Consider the following 20,075-nt stretch of genomic DNA (forward strand, 5'->3'; position numbering starts at 1 on the left):
TACATCTTTCCTGGCCAAATTATAAAATCAATCCACCCCCAAAAAGATCGAAACAGACCCATTTTATATCGATTCCATCTTCGGTTTTATTATGTTAGAATTTTTGGATAGGGATTAGGATACGGCTCGATTCATTTAGGTTCCGTCCAATTTCCACCCAACGCACACCCCTAGACTAAGATTTTACTTGTCACGAATAAATAAGGTCATTTAAATCTTAGTCATGATAAGATATAATATAGAAAAAAAACAACTAAAAAGTTAACGACAAACTTCATATAGTCCATGGATAATCTATATACAAGTTTATTATGCATGTTTAATAGTTTTCTATTGATAATTGATTATGTACATGGCCTCAAACAAACTTTAATAAAGAGTCTTGTGAAGTTAAAAATGTCCTATGAACTATGATCAAGAGGTTATCCAACAATCTATAATGAATACTCCATCTTTCAAAAAAAAAAATAAGTTCTTCTATTGTCTTGATGTACTTGTTACTACTAATTCTAAAAAAAAATTATATGTTAATTAGAAGATTATGGAATCTTTATATTCTAAAAAAATTAGAATTCTACAAACATATGTTAGAAGATTATGGAATCTTTATATTTAATTCACCGACTGTTTAATATTTTTCAATTCATTAACCATATAAGTCTCTTTAATTCAGTTTGATTAATCATTTAAGTATCACATATGAAACAATTTTGAAGTTTGACTATGTCGGTTAAAATGTCAAATCAATAGTTTTTATAATATTTTTTGTGCTTATAAAATAAAAATCAAACCCTTTAAAATAAAATAAAAACAAACGAATATTTTTTCAGAGTAGTCATATGAAACCCAATCACAAGAACATTGAATACCAGTAATAAAGTGAATTTAATATAATAAATACAACCACTATTCCATGTGTAGTTGATTGTCATCATGTGTGTTGATCCCTAACAATTATGAAATGTTATATATGTCTCGTGTGTGTGTGTATTGGGGGTGGGGGGCTGTTTCTTGTGGATTTCGTTTATACAAAAATATACAATATAGTCATCATAAGAACAATCAATGAGTTTGTATGAGCCATCTTCTACAAATTGGGTATAACACCACATTTCAAACACTTTTTAAGGCCTTAAAAGTTAAAGTGTGTAGGCATTTCTCATTGACTTGAAGGTTTAATAAAATCGTTTTTTATAATTGGGTCATTTACATATATCCCCTTCTTAAGATCATTTATTACATATATACCCAATCCTTAAAATCAATTACATATTTCCCCTTACTAAACTATATATATTACATATTTCCCCTTATTAAACTATATATATTACATCTTTACCCATTTCATTAAAATTTTTCTCATTTATTACTATTTTACCCTTACTCAACTTATTTAAAATTACAAATTGTGTTTCTTCTTCAATTTTGCCGGAGCCTACCACGACCCACAACCGTCGGCAACCAAAACAATACCGGAAGAGAAATTGATTTCAGGTATTAATTGACGAGAAAAAAATCTAAACACGTGAACTTCAATTTTGACTTGTTCAAACTGTGGTTTCCAAGTACAAGTTGACGAAAAATGAAAGCTGGGCTATGGAATTGATGTCAAGTATTAATTGATTTGAACAACAGAGGATAGCAACAAAATTGACAATGAAAACTTAACCTGCTCATAAGTAAATTCTTCATTAGCATTAAACTATTAGTGTTGAATGAAAATCGCTGATTTGGTTTTATTGGGCGGCCGTCGTTAACCAGATTGCTTCGAAGGGGTTGCCTTGTCTTCCATCGTCTTTCAATTATTTATTTCGTTGATTGCCGTTGTGAACCGGAATGCGTCGAAGGGGATCCAGATTGTCTTGTCGTTGGCGTTGTGAAGCAGATCAGTCGAAGGGGAGAAGGAAGGGTCTGATGATTTTTTATTTTAGAAAATGAGTTACAAAGGGTAAAGAGGTAATATCTCTTAAAAAGGGGAAATATGTAATTGATATTATGGTTTGGGTAAATATGTAATAAGACATCTTAATAGGGGGAAATATGTAAAAATCCCTTTATAATTTATCAAACCTATCAAGGGTATTGAAAGGTTGCAAAGGTATTTGTGACATTTTATCTAATACTAATAAATAGGGCTGTCTTTTTTAACCGAAACCCGAAACCCAAACTGAAACCGAAGTCACTCGAACCCGAAGTAGACAAAACCCGAAGAACTAGTAATCGAATAACTGTAAACCCGAACCCGAATATAGTTCTATGGATTGGTTAACGGGTTGAATAAAGGGTAAACGGTTTAACCCGAAAAACCCGAAATAACTTTAAAACAATTAGCATATTTTCTACATATAGTCATATCTTTTAAAAGGAACTAATAATCCTTCCCTATTCCATGATGCAACTAACCATATCTTCTTAGAATTTTGAATCACTAATTCCATATTTCTACATATAGTCATATAGTCAAGTTGTCAACCGTTAAGAGTGAAGAAGAATATCGAACTTATAATAATTTGTTTCTAATTAAAAGACAGGATGCATTTTACAATTTATAATTTGTATTATATTACTATAGAAGAGTTGTTTTATAAAATTGTTTTTGTAGTGTTCGCTAATAACTAATATTGATATTTTAAATTTTAGAAGGTTGTATTTATTTGTTAACCTAGTTCATTTTCTAACCCAAAACCCGATCTAACCCAACCCATTTAACCCGAACACCGAAGAAACCGAACCTAGAAAGGTTTGGTTATCGGGTTAAATATTTAGTTTTGAAAACCCGAAAAACCCGAACTGAAAAACCCGAAACCTGATTAAAAAACCCGAAGAACACCCCTACTAATAAAGAAATCATTTTAATGCCGCATGGCATTCTTTTTATATATTTAGTAATAATAATGCCACATGACATTTGTTCCTTTAATCTCACAAATTTTATTATATTCTTTTAATTTAAAATATAATAAATATCACTTAGCCTTATCTTAAATATCTTCTTCTAATTTAATATTAAATATAAATCTCTTCATCATAATATATATTATGAACATATATATTATTGATTAGTTTTATTTGGATACTCAAAATATTTTAGATTTTCCCAATGAACGAATTACAAAATATTCTAAACAAGGGGGTATGTATGTTTGGTTTTTTAAAAGTCACCACTTTTCATTCTAGAGAGGCAACCCAAGTTGCTTTTTGTAGGGTTATATAATTAGTATGAGCAATAAAACCGTTAATATAAATTATATTATTGTACTTGTAAAGGTAATATATTTAAACATTATAAATATTAACTATATAGTTTTTCTTTCTTCAAATATTTATGCGAATAACATTCATTCTCTCCTTTAATTTAATAATAATATTAGTTAAATACAATTAATATAATAATTAGTTGTACAATAATTCTAATGGGTATCTAATATTATAATTATTAACGGTAGTGCATTTTTTTAAGATATGTTATGAATTATATTAATTTATTAATAATCTTATTAATATATTATTGTATTATAAACAACTTCAATATTTAAATGATGTAAAGATAATTAAGTTCTTATGTCCCTAATTTTGGTCATTCACAGGTTCAATGAATCCAATCAGAGAACATCTCCACCTTTGCTTTATGAATCTAATTTCCAGATCTATTATCAAAATGCATATCAGGATTTCAAAAGTTTAAAAATAGTCAATCTTAAGCTATCCACGTTCATCTAAATGACAATCTATAAACATTACCGCTAATAACTATTTTAACTTTACCAAAACATATCGGTTTACCTTTCCGATTAACATACCATAAATTACCATACCACCGCTATTATTTTTCAATATTTCGAAAAAGCTGAATATTTTCATAACAGAGTCATACTTGCTACGAACGAAGTTGTACAGAAAGTAAATGGATCACCTACTTTCATTGCTTCCCGACAAAGAAAAAGAATAACTAAGTTATGTAAATTGATTTATGTATAAAAAGAATTTACTTGTGTATATTTGTGCAAATATTGTAAAGTTACATGATTTCTATCTTTAGATCCGTGTAAGACACGGGTTTATAATCTAGTTAGTTATAATATAGTTGTCGGCCAATGAGGTGGTGGTGGAGTGGTAAGAGAGAGACCCAAGTTCAATTCCTGTCATCCCCATTATTTTCTGTGGCACCCAGTGATGATGAGAGAATAGGCGAATAGGTGGACATCGCTAGTTTGATCCTTGAAATGGGCGGATTTTACCTCACCACACTGCCATGCCTTCGGGCGAGTGTCCACGGGCTTCGGCCCTAGGTGAGGGTTTTCCCCAGTTCGGAGGCAAGTGTAAATTTCGTCAGTAGCCCATTTAGAGGATTCGTTGTCCGTTAATATATATATATAGAAAAAGTATATCGTACATTACGGCTTAACGTACTTCACGTACGACAACGTGCGTGATTTGTTCTATAATATGCGTGATTAATGTTTTCAATATGCGTGATATTGTGTTTCAACATGCTTGATTTTGGATTTTTGAGTTATAACGTGCGTGATTTTAAAATGAACGTGCGTAATTACCTGTCTTACGTGATGTACGTTAAGCCGGAATATACGTTAAACTTCCTCTCTATATATATAGAGAGATATATATAGAGAGAGAGAGAGATGAATAACAATTCACAAGCATCGGATACTTCAAAATTTTATATAGTAGTTACCAACTAATGAAATGAGACTCAATATATACATGGTCCTAAGTCAATGGATGTTTGAAAGGTCTTTATTTGTTTTACCCAAAAAAAGGGGAAAAACGAATAAATTATATATTTTAACCAATAAAAAGAATGTTGTTAAGTTGAAAGGAGAAACTTAATATCGTGACACAACAAAAAAAAAAAAAAGTCACAAATATAAACGAAGTTATATTGGTATTTCTTCTAGATTACTAATCAACCCTATCTACTATTAAATCTAATCTATCAATTAATCATTCAATTTTTTTTAAAAACTAATTTTATTAACAAACCAAACCATCAGGGTGATGGTGTTGGGCAAATGACAATACTTATAAGGATTCACCTATTAATACATTGACGTTGCATCAATTCATCAAACATAAAGTAAAGAGCTTAAGAAAAGCATGAACGAGGGATCGTGCACCATGTGTTCCAACATATGTTTTTGTGATTAGTTCTTTGGTTGATCCATGGGAATAATTGCACCTTTATTCCATCAACTACAAAAGAGATTAGAGTTTTAGATTTCTTGAAAACCATATTATTTTGTGCTAACCAAATAAACCATCAAGGGCGTATGCCATCGCGTATTGTAGCCTCTATTCTTGTTTTGTGGTTGGAGACGCGTAAAACCCCATCAACACAAAATGATTAGAATTCATCTATGATAAGTCATTACCGTATTACCATTTCCAAATTACCGTATTACCGTAAAAAAAAAAATACCGTATTACCATTTCCAAATTTTTTTAAATGTCATTTTTTTATCATTCACCAAAAAGCATTCACAATGCAAGTGTTTCACAAACTGTCACCTCAGCGCCACATCTAATTCCCAAACTTTTTTAGAAAACTCACACTTTTTCTGCAATGTATAAACCTCTATAAAGTCACTATAATATTGCATGTGTGGAAGGATGGGTGGGTGGGTGGGTGAATTCAGACTTCGAATCTAAACTTTCTCCGCAATGTTATGGACTTCACTCATTTTCCGGTTTGTGTGCCACATTATCCGAACAACACCCTTTCATCCACATTGTAGCAGGGGCGGACCCACCCTTTGGCCAAGGTGAGCGGCCGCAACCCTTAAAAAAATTAGTATATATTTTAGCCAAAAACCCCGACCACACCCCTTGAAAATATGGTTGAACACTTTATCTACACCCTCAGTAAATAATTCATAGGTCCGTCATTGCATTATAGTGCTCTAATAATACACTTTGCATTTTTATTTTTACAATTTATCTTTTTCTGGATATATGTATATGTGTATATGTATATGTATCGCTTTTGATTATCATTCTTCTTTTATTTAATAAAAGGTATCTAAAAAGCGACATTACATTTAAAAATTTATTCATTTTTAAACTTTTTACATTGTATTGGTAGTTACTACCATTATTAATAGTACTATTCGTCTTCTTTGTTTTTATTCTAGAGCCAAGTGTGTTAGTCGTCTCTCCATTCACCGGGATAGATGAAAGGTTTGCCCTCATCTCATTCACTTCCACCGGGCTCAGATCGTAGTTTTTTCTATGAGTGAGATTTTACCAGGTACATTTATATGTTCTTGTTGGATAAAGTTATACCAACAATATGAAGAAACGAGATATTATGCACCTCTGTCTTGTAGGTGACATCTATAATCAACACATACACGAATGCACACCAGTACTCCAATGATGTTGGATGAACGAAGAATAAATATTCCAACTCATCTGGTAACATATTTATACGAAACTAAAGAACATAACAATTAGCATACACAATAAGTGACATAAGAACCGGCATTTAAAATATTCCTACTACTGGTATATCATGATGACCTTTTAGCGTGCATTGTATATGATTTTAAGCGTACCCTTCTTGTTTTGCCATGCCCCTTTACCCTTTATTGTTGACATAACATCAGCGGCGGCCAGTTCTTCCTTGTTAACTATTTCATTAACCGAATTTCATTACTATTATCGTATGTGGTGCATATGGATCCCTTAATTGTTTAAACACCAATTACGATAGTAACATGGCAATATAAGAAAAACAAAACAAAAGAAATCAACTTGAAATAGAACGTAGAATATAAGATGCTAACTTTTAGAACAAATTTTGTGACAATATTCTTGAAACCAATAATAGAAATCATGCCTTTAACCAAACGTCATATATTCTTGTATATGAAAAGCACGTTCGGTTGAAATTATGCCCACAACTTTAAATCATGTCCAAGAGAGTCAAAAGCGTAAGCCTAAATATACCAATTAAATAAGTCAAAATTCATTAAGTCAAACTTAAAGTCAAAATAAGCAGTCCGTCGGTTTTAATACCAACTATTATTAAAGTATATTTCTTTTTAAATTCAGTATATATATCTGATCTAATCTTTCTAATACTGAATAATCAAACATCAAAATAATATTTATTATTTAAATATTATTATTATTATTGTTCTTTTTTTAAGAACTCACCGTTGAGCATATTTTCTGCATTGTTTTCATATGACTTTGCCTCATTTAAGGGCATACTTTTGACTCGGTTATCTTTATGTGACTTCACATTTATTTATTTGTCACTTTTTAAACCTCATATTTTTTTTTTTTTTTGAACGGCAAATTTGGATCACTGACGGACCATTGGAGTATCATCGTGCCACCAGCAGAACCACCCGATCATATCCATCTCCACTAGGCAATAATGCCTATACACCAATTCAGGAGGAAACCCAATAAATCTGGGAAAAACCCTCTTTGTGGGAATCGAACCCATAACCTAATGGTCATAAGTCTTATCCCACCACCAAGATACCACTAGGCTATGATGCCATGGGTTTAAACCTCATATTCTTTTGTTATTCTCTCTTCTCTCAAAACAACAATAAAAGTTTAACACACATATATTTCTTCAAACTTTAATATGGTATCAAACCCATTTTTAGATAACATATTTATTTAGTTTTAATTAAAAACCACTTTGTGTAATATCTTGCATGCACTTTAATCATTTTGGTTTTACTAATATCACGTTTTGAAGTTATTATTTGATTATTGCGTTTGTAAAATATAAATAATCTAAAAAAGTGTTTGGATGAAAAAGTGATTATCTGCCTCCAAAACGCAGTTTTTGAGAAGCATGTACATACATGCTTTTTCAAAACGTAATTTTGAAAACGCAAAATCTATTTTAAAAACGCATAATCTATTTTGAAAACGCAACACCAAACACCCCCTAACAAGTTACAAAAACTTTCAAACTACACAAAACTTACTACTAGGAGCAAGTTACTATCAGGGGTGTGCAATAGTCGAACCATTAACCGAAATCGAACTGAAAACCGATAAAACCAAACTGAAAGTCGGTTGTCGGTTAATTTTGTACCATCAGTTAAACGAACTGAGTCGAACCATTTGTATTTTCATATATTTATAGCTTTTATACCTTCATTTTATGTATATCTTTTTTTATACTTTTATTTCATGTATTTATATCCTCATTGCATCTATGTATACCTCTATTTCATGTATTTATACATTTATTTCATGTATTTATACCTCCACTACAAGTATTTTTAAGCAAAAAAAAGTTAGCCCTTCTTTGATTTGGTATTAACCGAAATTAGCCAAACCGAATCGAAAAACCGACAAATTAACTTAATTAACCGAACGGATTAATCGATAACTTCAGTTATAGTAATATTTAATGCAAACAACTGAACCAAACAATCCACATCCTGTTTACTACCAAAGTTATAATTATTTTCTTTATTTATTTTTTAAATTTCATGTGTAGACGATGGAGTCCTTCTACATTGGTAAACACATAATTTTGTTTGTTGTTGACCATTTCTTCTGCACAATACAAGGATCAATTGTCGTTTTATAATCAAATTTGATTTACATCTTTGAATCTAATTGTAACAAGTCAGACTTTCTAAACAAAACAAAAAACCTTTTTTTTATAAACCGAGTCAATACGGCGTAATATGAGTCGTCCGAGTTTCATAACTCGCCAAACACGACTTTGAGTTAACTCGGAACACCTTCACCAACTCACCACACATTTGCCTCACCGAACCGGAACAATTACTCTGCATCACCAACAACACTTTCGTCAATCCATTATTCCTCATTGCTGCTTCCTGAGCCGTCCGATCTCGTGACATGTAACAAACGCTCCAGATCACTCCGATCCCGTACTCCGTCGCTGCAGGTGATACTTTCATCAACCGCTTAACAACCGCCGGTACACAGTTTTCATCTTCACATATCGCCGTTCGACCTTCTGTACACGTGGATATTATTTCCAGAACCTTCATCGCCTTTTCCACCACCGTAACTGAATTCTCCGGCGAGGATAATAATTTTCCGGCGCTTTTCACGATTCCTAACCGTACGATCTCCTTTTTCGACTGTCGAGATGTGCAAACGGCGATTAACGCAGCTAGTCCGGCGTCTACCGCTGGATAACCGGCGTCGGAGGCTGTTAGGTTATATAATTCCTTTATTAATACGCTTTGATCGGCGATTATCCGGCGAGATTCGTTATCGAACGACGCTAGTGATTCCAAAACCCTAGCGGCGCTAATTTTAGCATCTAAACCGCCTCGTTGAAGAACGAGAGTGAACGATGACGATGTTGATGATGTTGAATTGACTAAATGTTGTACTAATTGTTCTCTAACTCCTTTTTCAGGCAAAATCAGATCTAAACAGATGATAACAAGCTCAATCTGTTCAATTACTTCAATCTCATTGCAATTTTTAAACATTTTCGTAATCAACGGAACAAATCCGTCAATTTTGGCAACCGATTCTCTATTTTCACCGGATAATTTTGCGAAACTAACAATACTCGATAGCGTACCTACCGAAACGCGTTCCGACTGTTCTGAACATTCGGAGCTAATCAATTTCTTCAAGGATTCAAAGGCGATGTGGTTGTTGAACGAAGCGTGAGATTCCGGTCGCAAAAGGTAGGAATCGGACCACACGCGAATGAGGCGGCGGAGCGTGAGGTTCGGAACGACGTCGGTTGATTGTAGCACCTGCATGGTGGCAGGACACGTGTTGTGGCCGGAATCGAGCCATTTTTGGATGCTTTGACGGTCGTAGGTGACGCCGGTGCAGAGACTGACCGGAGATTTCATCACGTCCATTGAAATCGGGCATTTGAAGAAGCTAGGAACACTCAGGTACAATCCGTTACTCTTTTCTCTCGCCATTTGTGTGTGGAATCAATTGTGTATGTGTGTGTTTTAGAGAGAGAAAGTGAAAGTGGGTGTTTTTAGAGAGAGAGAGAAAGAGAGAGAGGGGTGGGGGGTGTTTTGAAGGGGTGGGGGTCAAGAGTCAATTAGTCAAAGAGGTGTGAAGTGACGTCGTTTAGTCAACGATTCATTGTTCGGTGGGTACTCATATTTTGAAGTTTTTATTTATTGAGTTTTGTTTTTTTTTTTTTTAGATTTGATAAAAAGTGTGAAGATAAATTTCATATCTTTTGCATAACCTACTATTAGGGGACTAGGGGTGGTTCACTAGTGATGGAATTTCATCACTCTCACTATCCAATCAAGTAATGCCATGTCATCAATCCAATTTCCATCACTAGTGATAGAAATGTAGGAGGGGTGGAATCACTAGTGATGGAATTCTATACTCCCAAATTTTTTAATTTTTATTTTATAAAATTCTGCCATGAGGACACGTGTTGTACCCAACAACACCCAATATTCTTCCATATTACACGTGTGCGGCAGATGGTGTGCAACATGCAGATTGTACGGCAGCTTTATGCATTCAACATATACAACAACGCGTTATACAATTAACGCGTTTAAAATTCCACGCGTTATCATGGGGGCGGCGACGGTGTGCTCGGAGGTGATCACGCGTGCTCGGGAGTCCATAACGGACCGCCCCGAGTCCCCTTAGCATGAATGATATGTTATTTTAATTACTAATTCTAAACTTTGCATAAAAGAAAAATTCTAAACCACAAGCTATGAACTTTATGTAAACTAATAAAAAGTTAGGTATAATATTTTCGAGCGCGTATCACCGGTAAACGTGCATTCAACTGTAGTTATCTAATTAAATTTAAAATGTGTACGACTAAAACCTGTGTGTTATTCGTTTTTTCGCATATTTGAGACAAGAATCCCAACACAATACTTATGTTTACTATTTAAAACTATATGCTCTTCACTGTAGCTCAAATTGTATTGTTCTACTCATAGTGAAAAACATATAGCCTTTTGGAGTGTAACAAATGCCATTCAATTACATTGCAATTAGCACTTTCGGTGCCACACGAGTACCATGCTCATCCCTAGTGAAAAAATGGGTAAATGCACGGTACCCCTGACCGCGGGAGGGATCCCCCTCCCCAGTTTGCTACCCGACCAAGCGCCCTGGCGATGAATTCTCCAGTCTGCTCAGGGTAAGAATCGAACTTGCGACCTCCCCCTTGCAGGTTTTAAGATGGGTATCGGTGGCCACTGGGCTGACACCCAGTGGTTTGCTCATCCCTAGTGGTACACCAATTAATAAAAAAAATGAACATTATATATATATTTACTAGTCGCACAACGCCCCTAAGGGCTTTCGAATTCTCAGGGATGACCATAGGTAAAAGAAAAATATTAATAACCTATTTTTACTAGCCGCAGGTCCTCAAATTCTCAATGATGGATTTAGGTAAAAAAAAATTGGGATACTCCTGAATTTTTTTTCTAGTTCCACCACTGATAGACAGTTGTTGCCACAATTGTTACGTTTGATCTTGCTAAGAGATATATTTGTGGGACAATTATCATGTACATAAAAAATTATACATACTATAGAGCTTGGTATTGGATGATACATCTTAACTAATGATTGACTTTTGTTTAAAAACATGTTTTGAGCTAAACTTGTGAACTCAAAAACCTTTATAGCTTACACAAGTGTGTATTGCGTGCATTCGATGCTATAACGATGGTGACTTTAGCTAGGTGTTGTGTTAGAGGCCATGAAGGTTGGTGGACCGTTTATGGGACACATATACTTTAAGAATATAACAAAGTGATGGTAGACTACTCTTTTGCAAGGTTGGAGAACTCGCTAGTCGCTAGTCGGCCGGTGAAGTGGGGACTAGCGACTACTCGGGATTACTCGGGATTAATCAGGATTAATCGGATCGGGTTTTTTATATGTAATTTTCAGTTTTATGTATAAATATATACATTTTTATAGGTAAATATTTTAAGTAGCTAGGTTTTAAATCTTACTCAACTCATTTATTTAAGTATACATGATTAATTGTTGGAATTCAAAAGATTTGGTTGGAAACTGACCGGAATTTAGAGGTTTTGGCCGGAATATACAGGTTTTTTGCTGGAATCGTCGACTTTTGGCTGGCCTAGTCGGACCTAGTCGTGCCTAGTCGGTTAATGGACCGATTTAAGAAAAATTACTCAGTAACTGGACGACTAGCGATTAATCACCGACTAATCGTCGCCTAGTCGCGATTTTTACAACACTGCTCTTTTGTAATCCTGAATAGCATTCAACCGAATTTTGAACTTGGGCTGATATAGATTTTTATATTTAGTTATGGCTGTTTGAAATCGTATTTATATCAATATCTATATTTATCGATACTACTTGATAAACAACTAAACTAGAGGACACGAAACATCATCCTAGGGTCTAAGAAAATTGGTTTCCCCATCCGTCTCTCGTATTAAATAGTAATGATTAAAAGAAAATATTTTTAGATATCTAATATATAAACATAATTGTTTGCTTTGAAGTCGGGGGTTTCGTTGGAACCTCTCTATCTTCATAGATAAGGGAAATGTTTGCTTACATCTCATATTTCCTCGGGCCCTACAAATAGATTTGCTAGGGGTGAGACTTATTGAGTTCGGTTGTTGTAATATATAAATTTAATTATGGATAATTGTTATTCATTAACCAACTTTTACTTATTTTCAATTTAAGTGAATTTAACTATGTTAAAATAACATTTAAAGAATTAAGTATACTTTAATTGAATTCATATTTATTAATCACATAAAAAAAACATGGTGAAAGAAAAAATGTTTAAAAAATTAACTTAACAAAATCTATAACTGTCACGTTAAAATTTATTTCTTATAAGGACATATCATGACGATTGTATATATTAACATTCTATATTAATGTTTTTATTCAACCCGTGTATTGTACAGGTTGAATAAACCCATATTATACCCGGATCAAATAAGCTATAAGTATATAAACATATCAAAAGCGAATCAACATGTGTTTATCTCATTCGCTTTTGATACATTTGGTTCCCTAGCCCCAGAGGCCATGGAATTCCTAAACAGGGTCCAACGGGTTGCGAATAGTAATCTCTCAACCTTTAAGGGTCGTTTCATCTTTAGTAGGATTAGTTTTGCAATTCAAAGGGGGGTTGCGACGCATCTTATTGCCCGTTTACCTGCCACTTGTTTGTAATTCGTTACTTTGACATTTTAATGAAAATGATTTCCTATAAAAAAAAAATAAATAAACATATTAATATTTAATTTTTGTAGTAATATCAAATGAATAAATTATTGTATGTGTTAGGGGTGGTGTGAGTGGAAGGAGAATCAAAATTTCTTTTCGAAACCTTTTTCCTTTAAAATATTAAATGTTATACTTCAAGATGTATTTGTCATAAGCTTATTTTTAATTCAAATTAATGTGTTTAAATTAAGTTTTTATCACTTAAAGATTGATGTACTTTTTATAAAAACTTTTTCTATAAAGTAAGAAAAAGTTTTATAAAATATAGCATTGTTTAGGAAAGTTTAATTTATCAAGAAATGGTTGAAAGAAATCTTTATATAAAGAGAAATCCTAACTTGTTACTTGCTTTACATTTTGAGCTACAATCTTATGAAATGATTTAAATTGATCAATAACTATAATCAAAGTATATTATTCTAAGATTTTTACCCTTTCTAATCTTAAATGAAAAATGTGTATCTTTTGTAAAAGGGGTAATGACTAATGACTTTAATCTTTAAACACCAAACAGACTACAAATATAACACAAATAATCTTATGTCCCCTTCACACTTTATGAAGGTTTCTTATTTTGTTTAATAAAGCAATGATCGCACCCACACTTGTACCGTTGTTTGGATAAGCAATCTTAACAACTGATAAAACACTTGCCACTAATGTATGGTGATATAGTTTTCGGTCTATGTGAAGTTCTTGCTAAGATGGAAGTTCTACATCAAGTGTGAATCCATGGAGCTTTGTGAAGTGGTTATCCAACTAGAGTGATGACAACTGACTGGAAGTTACCACTGTATGGAAGTTGCAACTTGCAAGTGATGTTTGTAGAGAAGTTACAACCAATATGGGTAGAAGACTTGCAAGTTGCAACTAATGCAAGTTACAAATGGTGACTTGCAACAAGTGTGAGTTACAACTACTATAGATTGTTGCCATTAATGAACAGCTTGCCACTACTCAGAGAAGTTGCCCTTGTCTCAACAAAGAAAGAGAAATTACATAATAATGGCACGTAAACGGGCAACATGCTACGCCGCAATCTCCTTTCGAATAGCAAATCCAATTCTACCAGAAAAACTCTGTTTCTTTGACGACGTGAAATTGTTGTGCACGGCCTTCTACACTATATCTAGGAAACCGATAGCTTCAGGGGCAAGAGACCCGAAATTATCGAAGGCAAAGGGAATGAAAACATTTTATTCTCAGCACAAGTTTTTGTAGGAATCCGTTTTCGCATAAAATAAAATAAACACTTTTATTAATCACTCTTACAATACAGAAGCAAAGAAAGCAGTAATTACAATACTATTACAAATGAAATAAAAGAAAAACAAGAACAGAAATCAAAACAAACTATTGTTCTTGGCTGAGGATCGTGTTGGGCACGGGTCCCTTAAAACAAATTTCAAGTCTCTCAAAAGAACTCGTTTGTTTCCAGGATACAACATCCTAAGCAGTTGCACTTCCGGAGATGACGAAAACCCCGAAGGTATACCTTGAAACAAGAAGAAAGATTAAGAGAAATCTGTAGAGAGAGATTAGCATGTGATTGTGATTTTTTTTTTGTGTGTCCTTTGCTGCAGGTATGATGCAGTATTTATACTGCACCTGTGTTAAAACAGCAAAACGTGAATAAAAGGGGAGAATTAAATTGCATTAAATGTCTTTACTGCTTTTTAATTTGTTTCTTTAACTCTCAGTCAATGCTCTTGATTCGTCTGTTTCTACCGCATATTCGAAACTGATATGTTGCTGAAGTCTGGAAGTTGTTGCGAGACATGCGCATGCCGTTTTGTCGCAACCCCCGTCCCCTTATACAAACCCGAGAACGGGCGGCCGTGGCCAGTTTCGGTGGTATCCTGTTATTGTCTAATTTGGCAGCGGAATTTTCATCAGGACCGTAGATAGGAAATATTTTATCAGAGTAAAATACCACATTTTCATAACATTAAACACATCGGATAAAACCCAAGTTTTCAGTACACACATTTTCATAGGAATAATTCCTATTTTTATTTAGTAAAAAACATCTATTTCTTTTAGGTAACTTTATTGCCATTTTTCCAAGCCTTCAGTGCTGTCCAGCTGGCTTCTAGTTTGCTTTCACATTTTGTTACCTGAAACGCGTTTAAAAACATTTTGTCAGTGGGAAATACTGGTGAGTGAATACCAGTTCAATCAAGTTTTAATAAAAACCATTGTACAGTATTGAGGGTGGTCGCGCAACAAGTCATATCAATTACCACCCACGGTACTGTCAAACCTGACTTGTGGAAAAGTTACTCGCAAGGCAGTAACTAATTTTGTATACAAAACCCCAACATACCGACGATAATTGTATCCTTACAAATACTCAATAATTGTTTAATATATAATTAATTGCGTGAGGTTTTGTAAAAACAATTTGCAAAAAGGAGATTACTCACATTGTTGTCTTAGGATTTTCAGTAAGGATTTCCTGGGAATAATCTATAATTTACACAAATGCACACGTGTTAGTATAATAACCCATTTTAACATTAGTAATACCCTCCCCGAGACGGCATTCCAACGACTCCGTCGAGCAGAACCACGACAGCCGTTACAACCCTAGATCAATTGGGCAGAGCATCTAATACGTAACCAGGGGTTATGATACTTACAACGGAGCAGAACCACGTTATTTAGGGGGGTATTAGACCCAAGTATAATGCCTATATTCAGAATTTAGAGAAAGAAAACATTTGTGAGCGATTTTCGACTGAAGGCCGATGCATGCTACTTATAGGACCTGATTTGGCCTTTTACGCGGCCCGCGTAAACAGAGAAAACGGGCTACGCGGCCCGCCTAGTAGCTCGGGTAGGGTTTAGCTTGTCCGGGTCAGCATATATGGTCGACGGGTGTTGGGCCACGTGGCGGCCCAGGGTTTCGCCAGCTTTTACCTTGTCGCGGCCCGCGTAAGGGTTGAGGGGTGGCTTACGCGGCCCGCCTCAAACCCAAAATTCCAATTTTTAATTAATTTTAATAATAATTAAGGTATTCAGGGCCCGTTTTCGCGTATGGGGGGTATTTTAGGGCATATTATAATATTTTAAAATATATTTGGGTGTCAGAAAAATTTATGAGGGTGTCGGTTTACTCTAGGGTTGTTATATCCTCCCCACCTTGTTTTAGAGCTCGTCCTCGAGGTCTACTGGAATAGGTGTGGATATTTCCTTTGCATTTCTGATTCAAGCTCCCATGTGTATTCTGGTCCTCTTTTGGAGTCCCACTTCACTTTGACCAGAACTAATCTCTTGTGCTTGAGGTTCTTGACTTTCCTGTCTTCAATCTGTAGAGGCTTCTCTACAAACTTAAGTTGTTCATTTACCTCTATATCCTTAAGAGGTACCATTAATGATTCATCAACTAAGCATTTTTTGAGATTAGATACATGAAATACATCATGTATTCCTGCCATTTCCTCTGGCAGTTGTAGCTGATAGGCTACAGGTCCTATTCTTCTAATAACTTCAAAAGGTCCAACATACCTGGGACTTAGCTTTCCTCTTTTGATGAATCTTACCACTCTTTTCCAATGAGAGACTTTTAGCAATACCTTGTCACCTACCTGGAATTCTAATGGCTTACGTCTGTTATCAGCATAGCTCTTTTGTCGATCACGTGCTGCTTTCAGTCGTTCCTTGACTTGAATGATCTTGTCGGTTGTTTCCTGCACTATCTCAGGTCCAGATAGTTGTTTTTCCCCAATTTCTGCCCAACAGACTAGGGTTCGGCACTTTCATCCATAAAGTGCTTCGAATGGTGCAGCATTGATACTAGTGTGATAACTGTTATTATAAGAAAATTCTATTAAAGGTAAGCGATCGTCCCAATTACCTCCGAAATCTATTACACAAGCTCTAAGCATGTCTTCCATTGTCTTAATTGTCTTTTCGCTTTGTCCGTCCATTTGAGGGTGATAGGTTGTGCTTAGATTTAACTTGGTTCCCATTGCTTTTTGGAAACTTGACCAAAAATGAGTGGTAAAACGGCTATCCCTATCAGAAGCAATTGATAAAGGAATTCCATGTAATGAAACGATTTCATTTACATATAATTTGGCTAATTGTTCCATACTGAAAGTTTCATTCATTGGTAGGAAATGAGCTGATTTAGTTAGCCTGTCTACAATCACCCAGATTGTATCATTACTTTTTCTTGTTTTGGGTAATTTGGTAACAAAATCCATTGTTATCAATTCCCATTTCCAAACTGGCATTTCTAGCTGCTGTAACAAACCTGAGGGTTTCTGATGTTCAACTTTGACTTGCGAACAAGTTAAACATTTAGAAACGTAAGCTGCTATATCCTTTTTCATTCCTATCCACCAGAAATTCTTTCTTAAATCTGATACATCTTATCACTTCCTGGATGCATCGTATACTTAGACTTATGGGCTTCTTCTAATATACGATGACGTAGGTTTCCTAATTTAGGTATCCATATTCTCTTTTTATAGAATCTCCAAATTTCATCTGTTCCTTGTTCTAATTTCTTAATTATTCCTTTTAATTTTTCAGTATCATCCTTGATTACTGATTCTTGTGCTTTTCTAATCTGATCATTTAAATCTACTTGTAGATTTAATTTAAGAGAACGTACCCTTTTTGGCTTTTCATGATACTTTCGGCTTAAAGCATCAGCCACTACATTTTCCTTTCCTACATGATACTGGATATTACAATCAAAATCACTAAGAATCTCCATCCAGCGTCTTTGTCTCATATTCAGCTCTTTTTGTCCAAAAACATACCTTAAACTCTTATGATCTGTAAAAATGGTAAACTTACTACCATAAAGGTAATGTCTCCAAATCTTAAGAGCAAAAATTATAGCTCCTGATTCCAAATCTTGGGTGGAATAATTTTCTTCATGATTCTTAAGTTGTCTAGAGGCGTAAGCTATAATCTTTTGACGTTGCATTAGTACACATCCGTAATCTAACTTAGAAGCGTCACAATAGACTACAAAGTCTTCAGTTCCTTCTGTTAACGCTAATATGGGTGCATGGGTTAGTCTTTGCTTAAGGATTCTAAAAGCTTCTTCTTGCTTTGGTCCCCATTCAAACTTAACAGATTTACAGGTTAGCTTGGTTAAGGGAATGGCTATTCTAGAAAAATCTTGAATAAATCTTCTATAATAACCGGCCAATCCTAAGAAACTTCTAACCTCGGTTGGTGATTCAGGGGTTTTCCATTTGGTAATCGCCTCAATTTTTGTTGGATCTACATGAATTCTTTCATGGTCGACTAAGTGTCCAAGAAACTGTACCTGTTCTAACCAAAACTCACACTTTGAAAATTTAGCATAAAGCTTTTCCTTTCTTAATAGACTTAGAAGTGCGTGCAAATGCTTTGCATGTTCCTCTTTACTTTTAGAGTAAATGAGAATATCATCAATAAAAATAATTATGAATTTATCCAAATATGGCTTACATATTCGGTTCATCATGTCCATAAATGAAGCTGGGGCATTGGTTAAACCAAATGGCATGACAGTAAATTCATAATGACCGTACCTTGTTCTAAATGCAGTTTTAGGAATGTCCTCTTCCTGTACCTTTAGTTGATGATATCATGATCTTAGATCGATTTTAGAGAAAAATTGAGCTCCTTAAAGTTGATCGAACAAATCATCGATCCTTGGTAATGGGTACCGATTCTTAATCGTGACCTTGTTCAATTCACGGTAATCAATACACATACGCATTGATCTGTCCTTCTTTTTGACGAACAGTATCGGCGCTCCCCATGGCGATGAGCTTGGCTGTATGAATCCTTTCTCTAACAATTCGTTTAATTGTTTCTTCAGTTCCTGCATTTCGGCGGGTGCCAAACAGTAAGGTGCTTTGGCCATTGGTGCCGTTCCCGGTAGCAGATGGATTCTGAATTCAACTTCTCTGTCTGGTGGTAGCCCTGGCAATTCTTCTGGAAATACATCTGAAAACTGAGAAACTACTGGAATGTCTTTTAGTTCTTTCCTTTAGTGTTAGTGATTATGGAAATCAAATACACTATAGATCCTTTTCTTATATAACTTGCAGTTTTCATCACGGAGATGAATTTTGTGGATCTAGATGGTTGGGGGGGGGGATATTGCACGGTCCTCCCAACCGCTGGAGTGATCCCACTCCACAAGCTAGCTCAGCCACATAGCTGCCTGGCGGTGAATACCCCATCCCGAGCTGAGTCCGTTTCCTTCTGGGAAGAAGGTGGCCGATTGTCCCCGTGCCTGGACTCGAACCCGGGTCTCTATGAAGAGTAGGGGTGAGGCTGGCCAACTGGGACACAAAATATTAGCTTTATTGGCTATCAACCAATCCATTCCTAATACAATATCAAATCCTGCCAGATTCATTGGGTAAAGGTTTGCGATTGAAAATTTCTATTTTTGCTCCCTGCAAGATTTCAGAAATTCTAAAGGTTTCTACATTTGCTGTCTCTACTAGACATTCGTGTGGGAGTTTAGTTAATGATTGATTTAGAAGTTTGCAAAACGAAGTATTAATAAAACTTTGGTTTGCACCAGATTCAAATAGTACTTTGGCAAAAATATCATTACCTAAAAACGTACCGGCTATTACGTCCGGAATCATCTTGGCTTCATCTGCAGTCAGAACAAATACTCTAGCATTTTTAGTGTTCTTGTTGTTTTCAGCTGGAGCCAATTTCGAACAATTTGGCTTAATATGGCCTTTTTCTCCACAATTGAAGCACAGTCCATTAGTTGGTTTCCTTCTGCAGTTTTTTTCCTTGTGCCCTAGTACTTTGCAGAAATTGCAGTAAGTGGAGCATTTTCCTGCATGCTTCTTTTT

General features: G+C 34.8%; 1 protein-coding gene across 1 annotated transcript; it reads right to left on the reverse strand.

Annotated features, from left to right (window-relative positions):
- Positions 1 to 8,519: 8,519 nt before the first annotated feature.
- On the reverse strand, positions 8,520 to 10,016 carry LOC110942256 (U-box domain-containing protein 28). Its single transcript, XM_022184009.2, has one exon. The coding sequence runs from the start codon at positions 9,924 to 9,926 to the stop codon at positions 8,673 to 8,675; it is 1,254 nt and encodes a 417-aa protein (XP_022039701.1). The 5' UTR covers positions 9,927 to 10,016; the 3' UTR covers positions 8,520 to 8,672.
- Between the last annotated feature and the right edge of the window lie 10,059 nt (positions 10,017 to 20,075).

Source organism: Helianthus annuus, chromosome 5 (genome assembly GCF_002127325.2).
Source record: "Helianthus annuus cultivar XRQ/B chromosome 5, HanXRQr2.0-SUNRISE, whole genome shotgun sequence".
In the NCBI taxonomy this organism is placed as follows: Eukaryota; Viridiplantae; Streptophyta; class Magnoliopsida; order Asterales; family Asteraceae; genus Helianthus; species Helianthus annuus.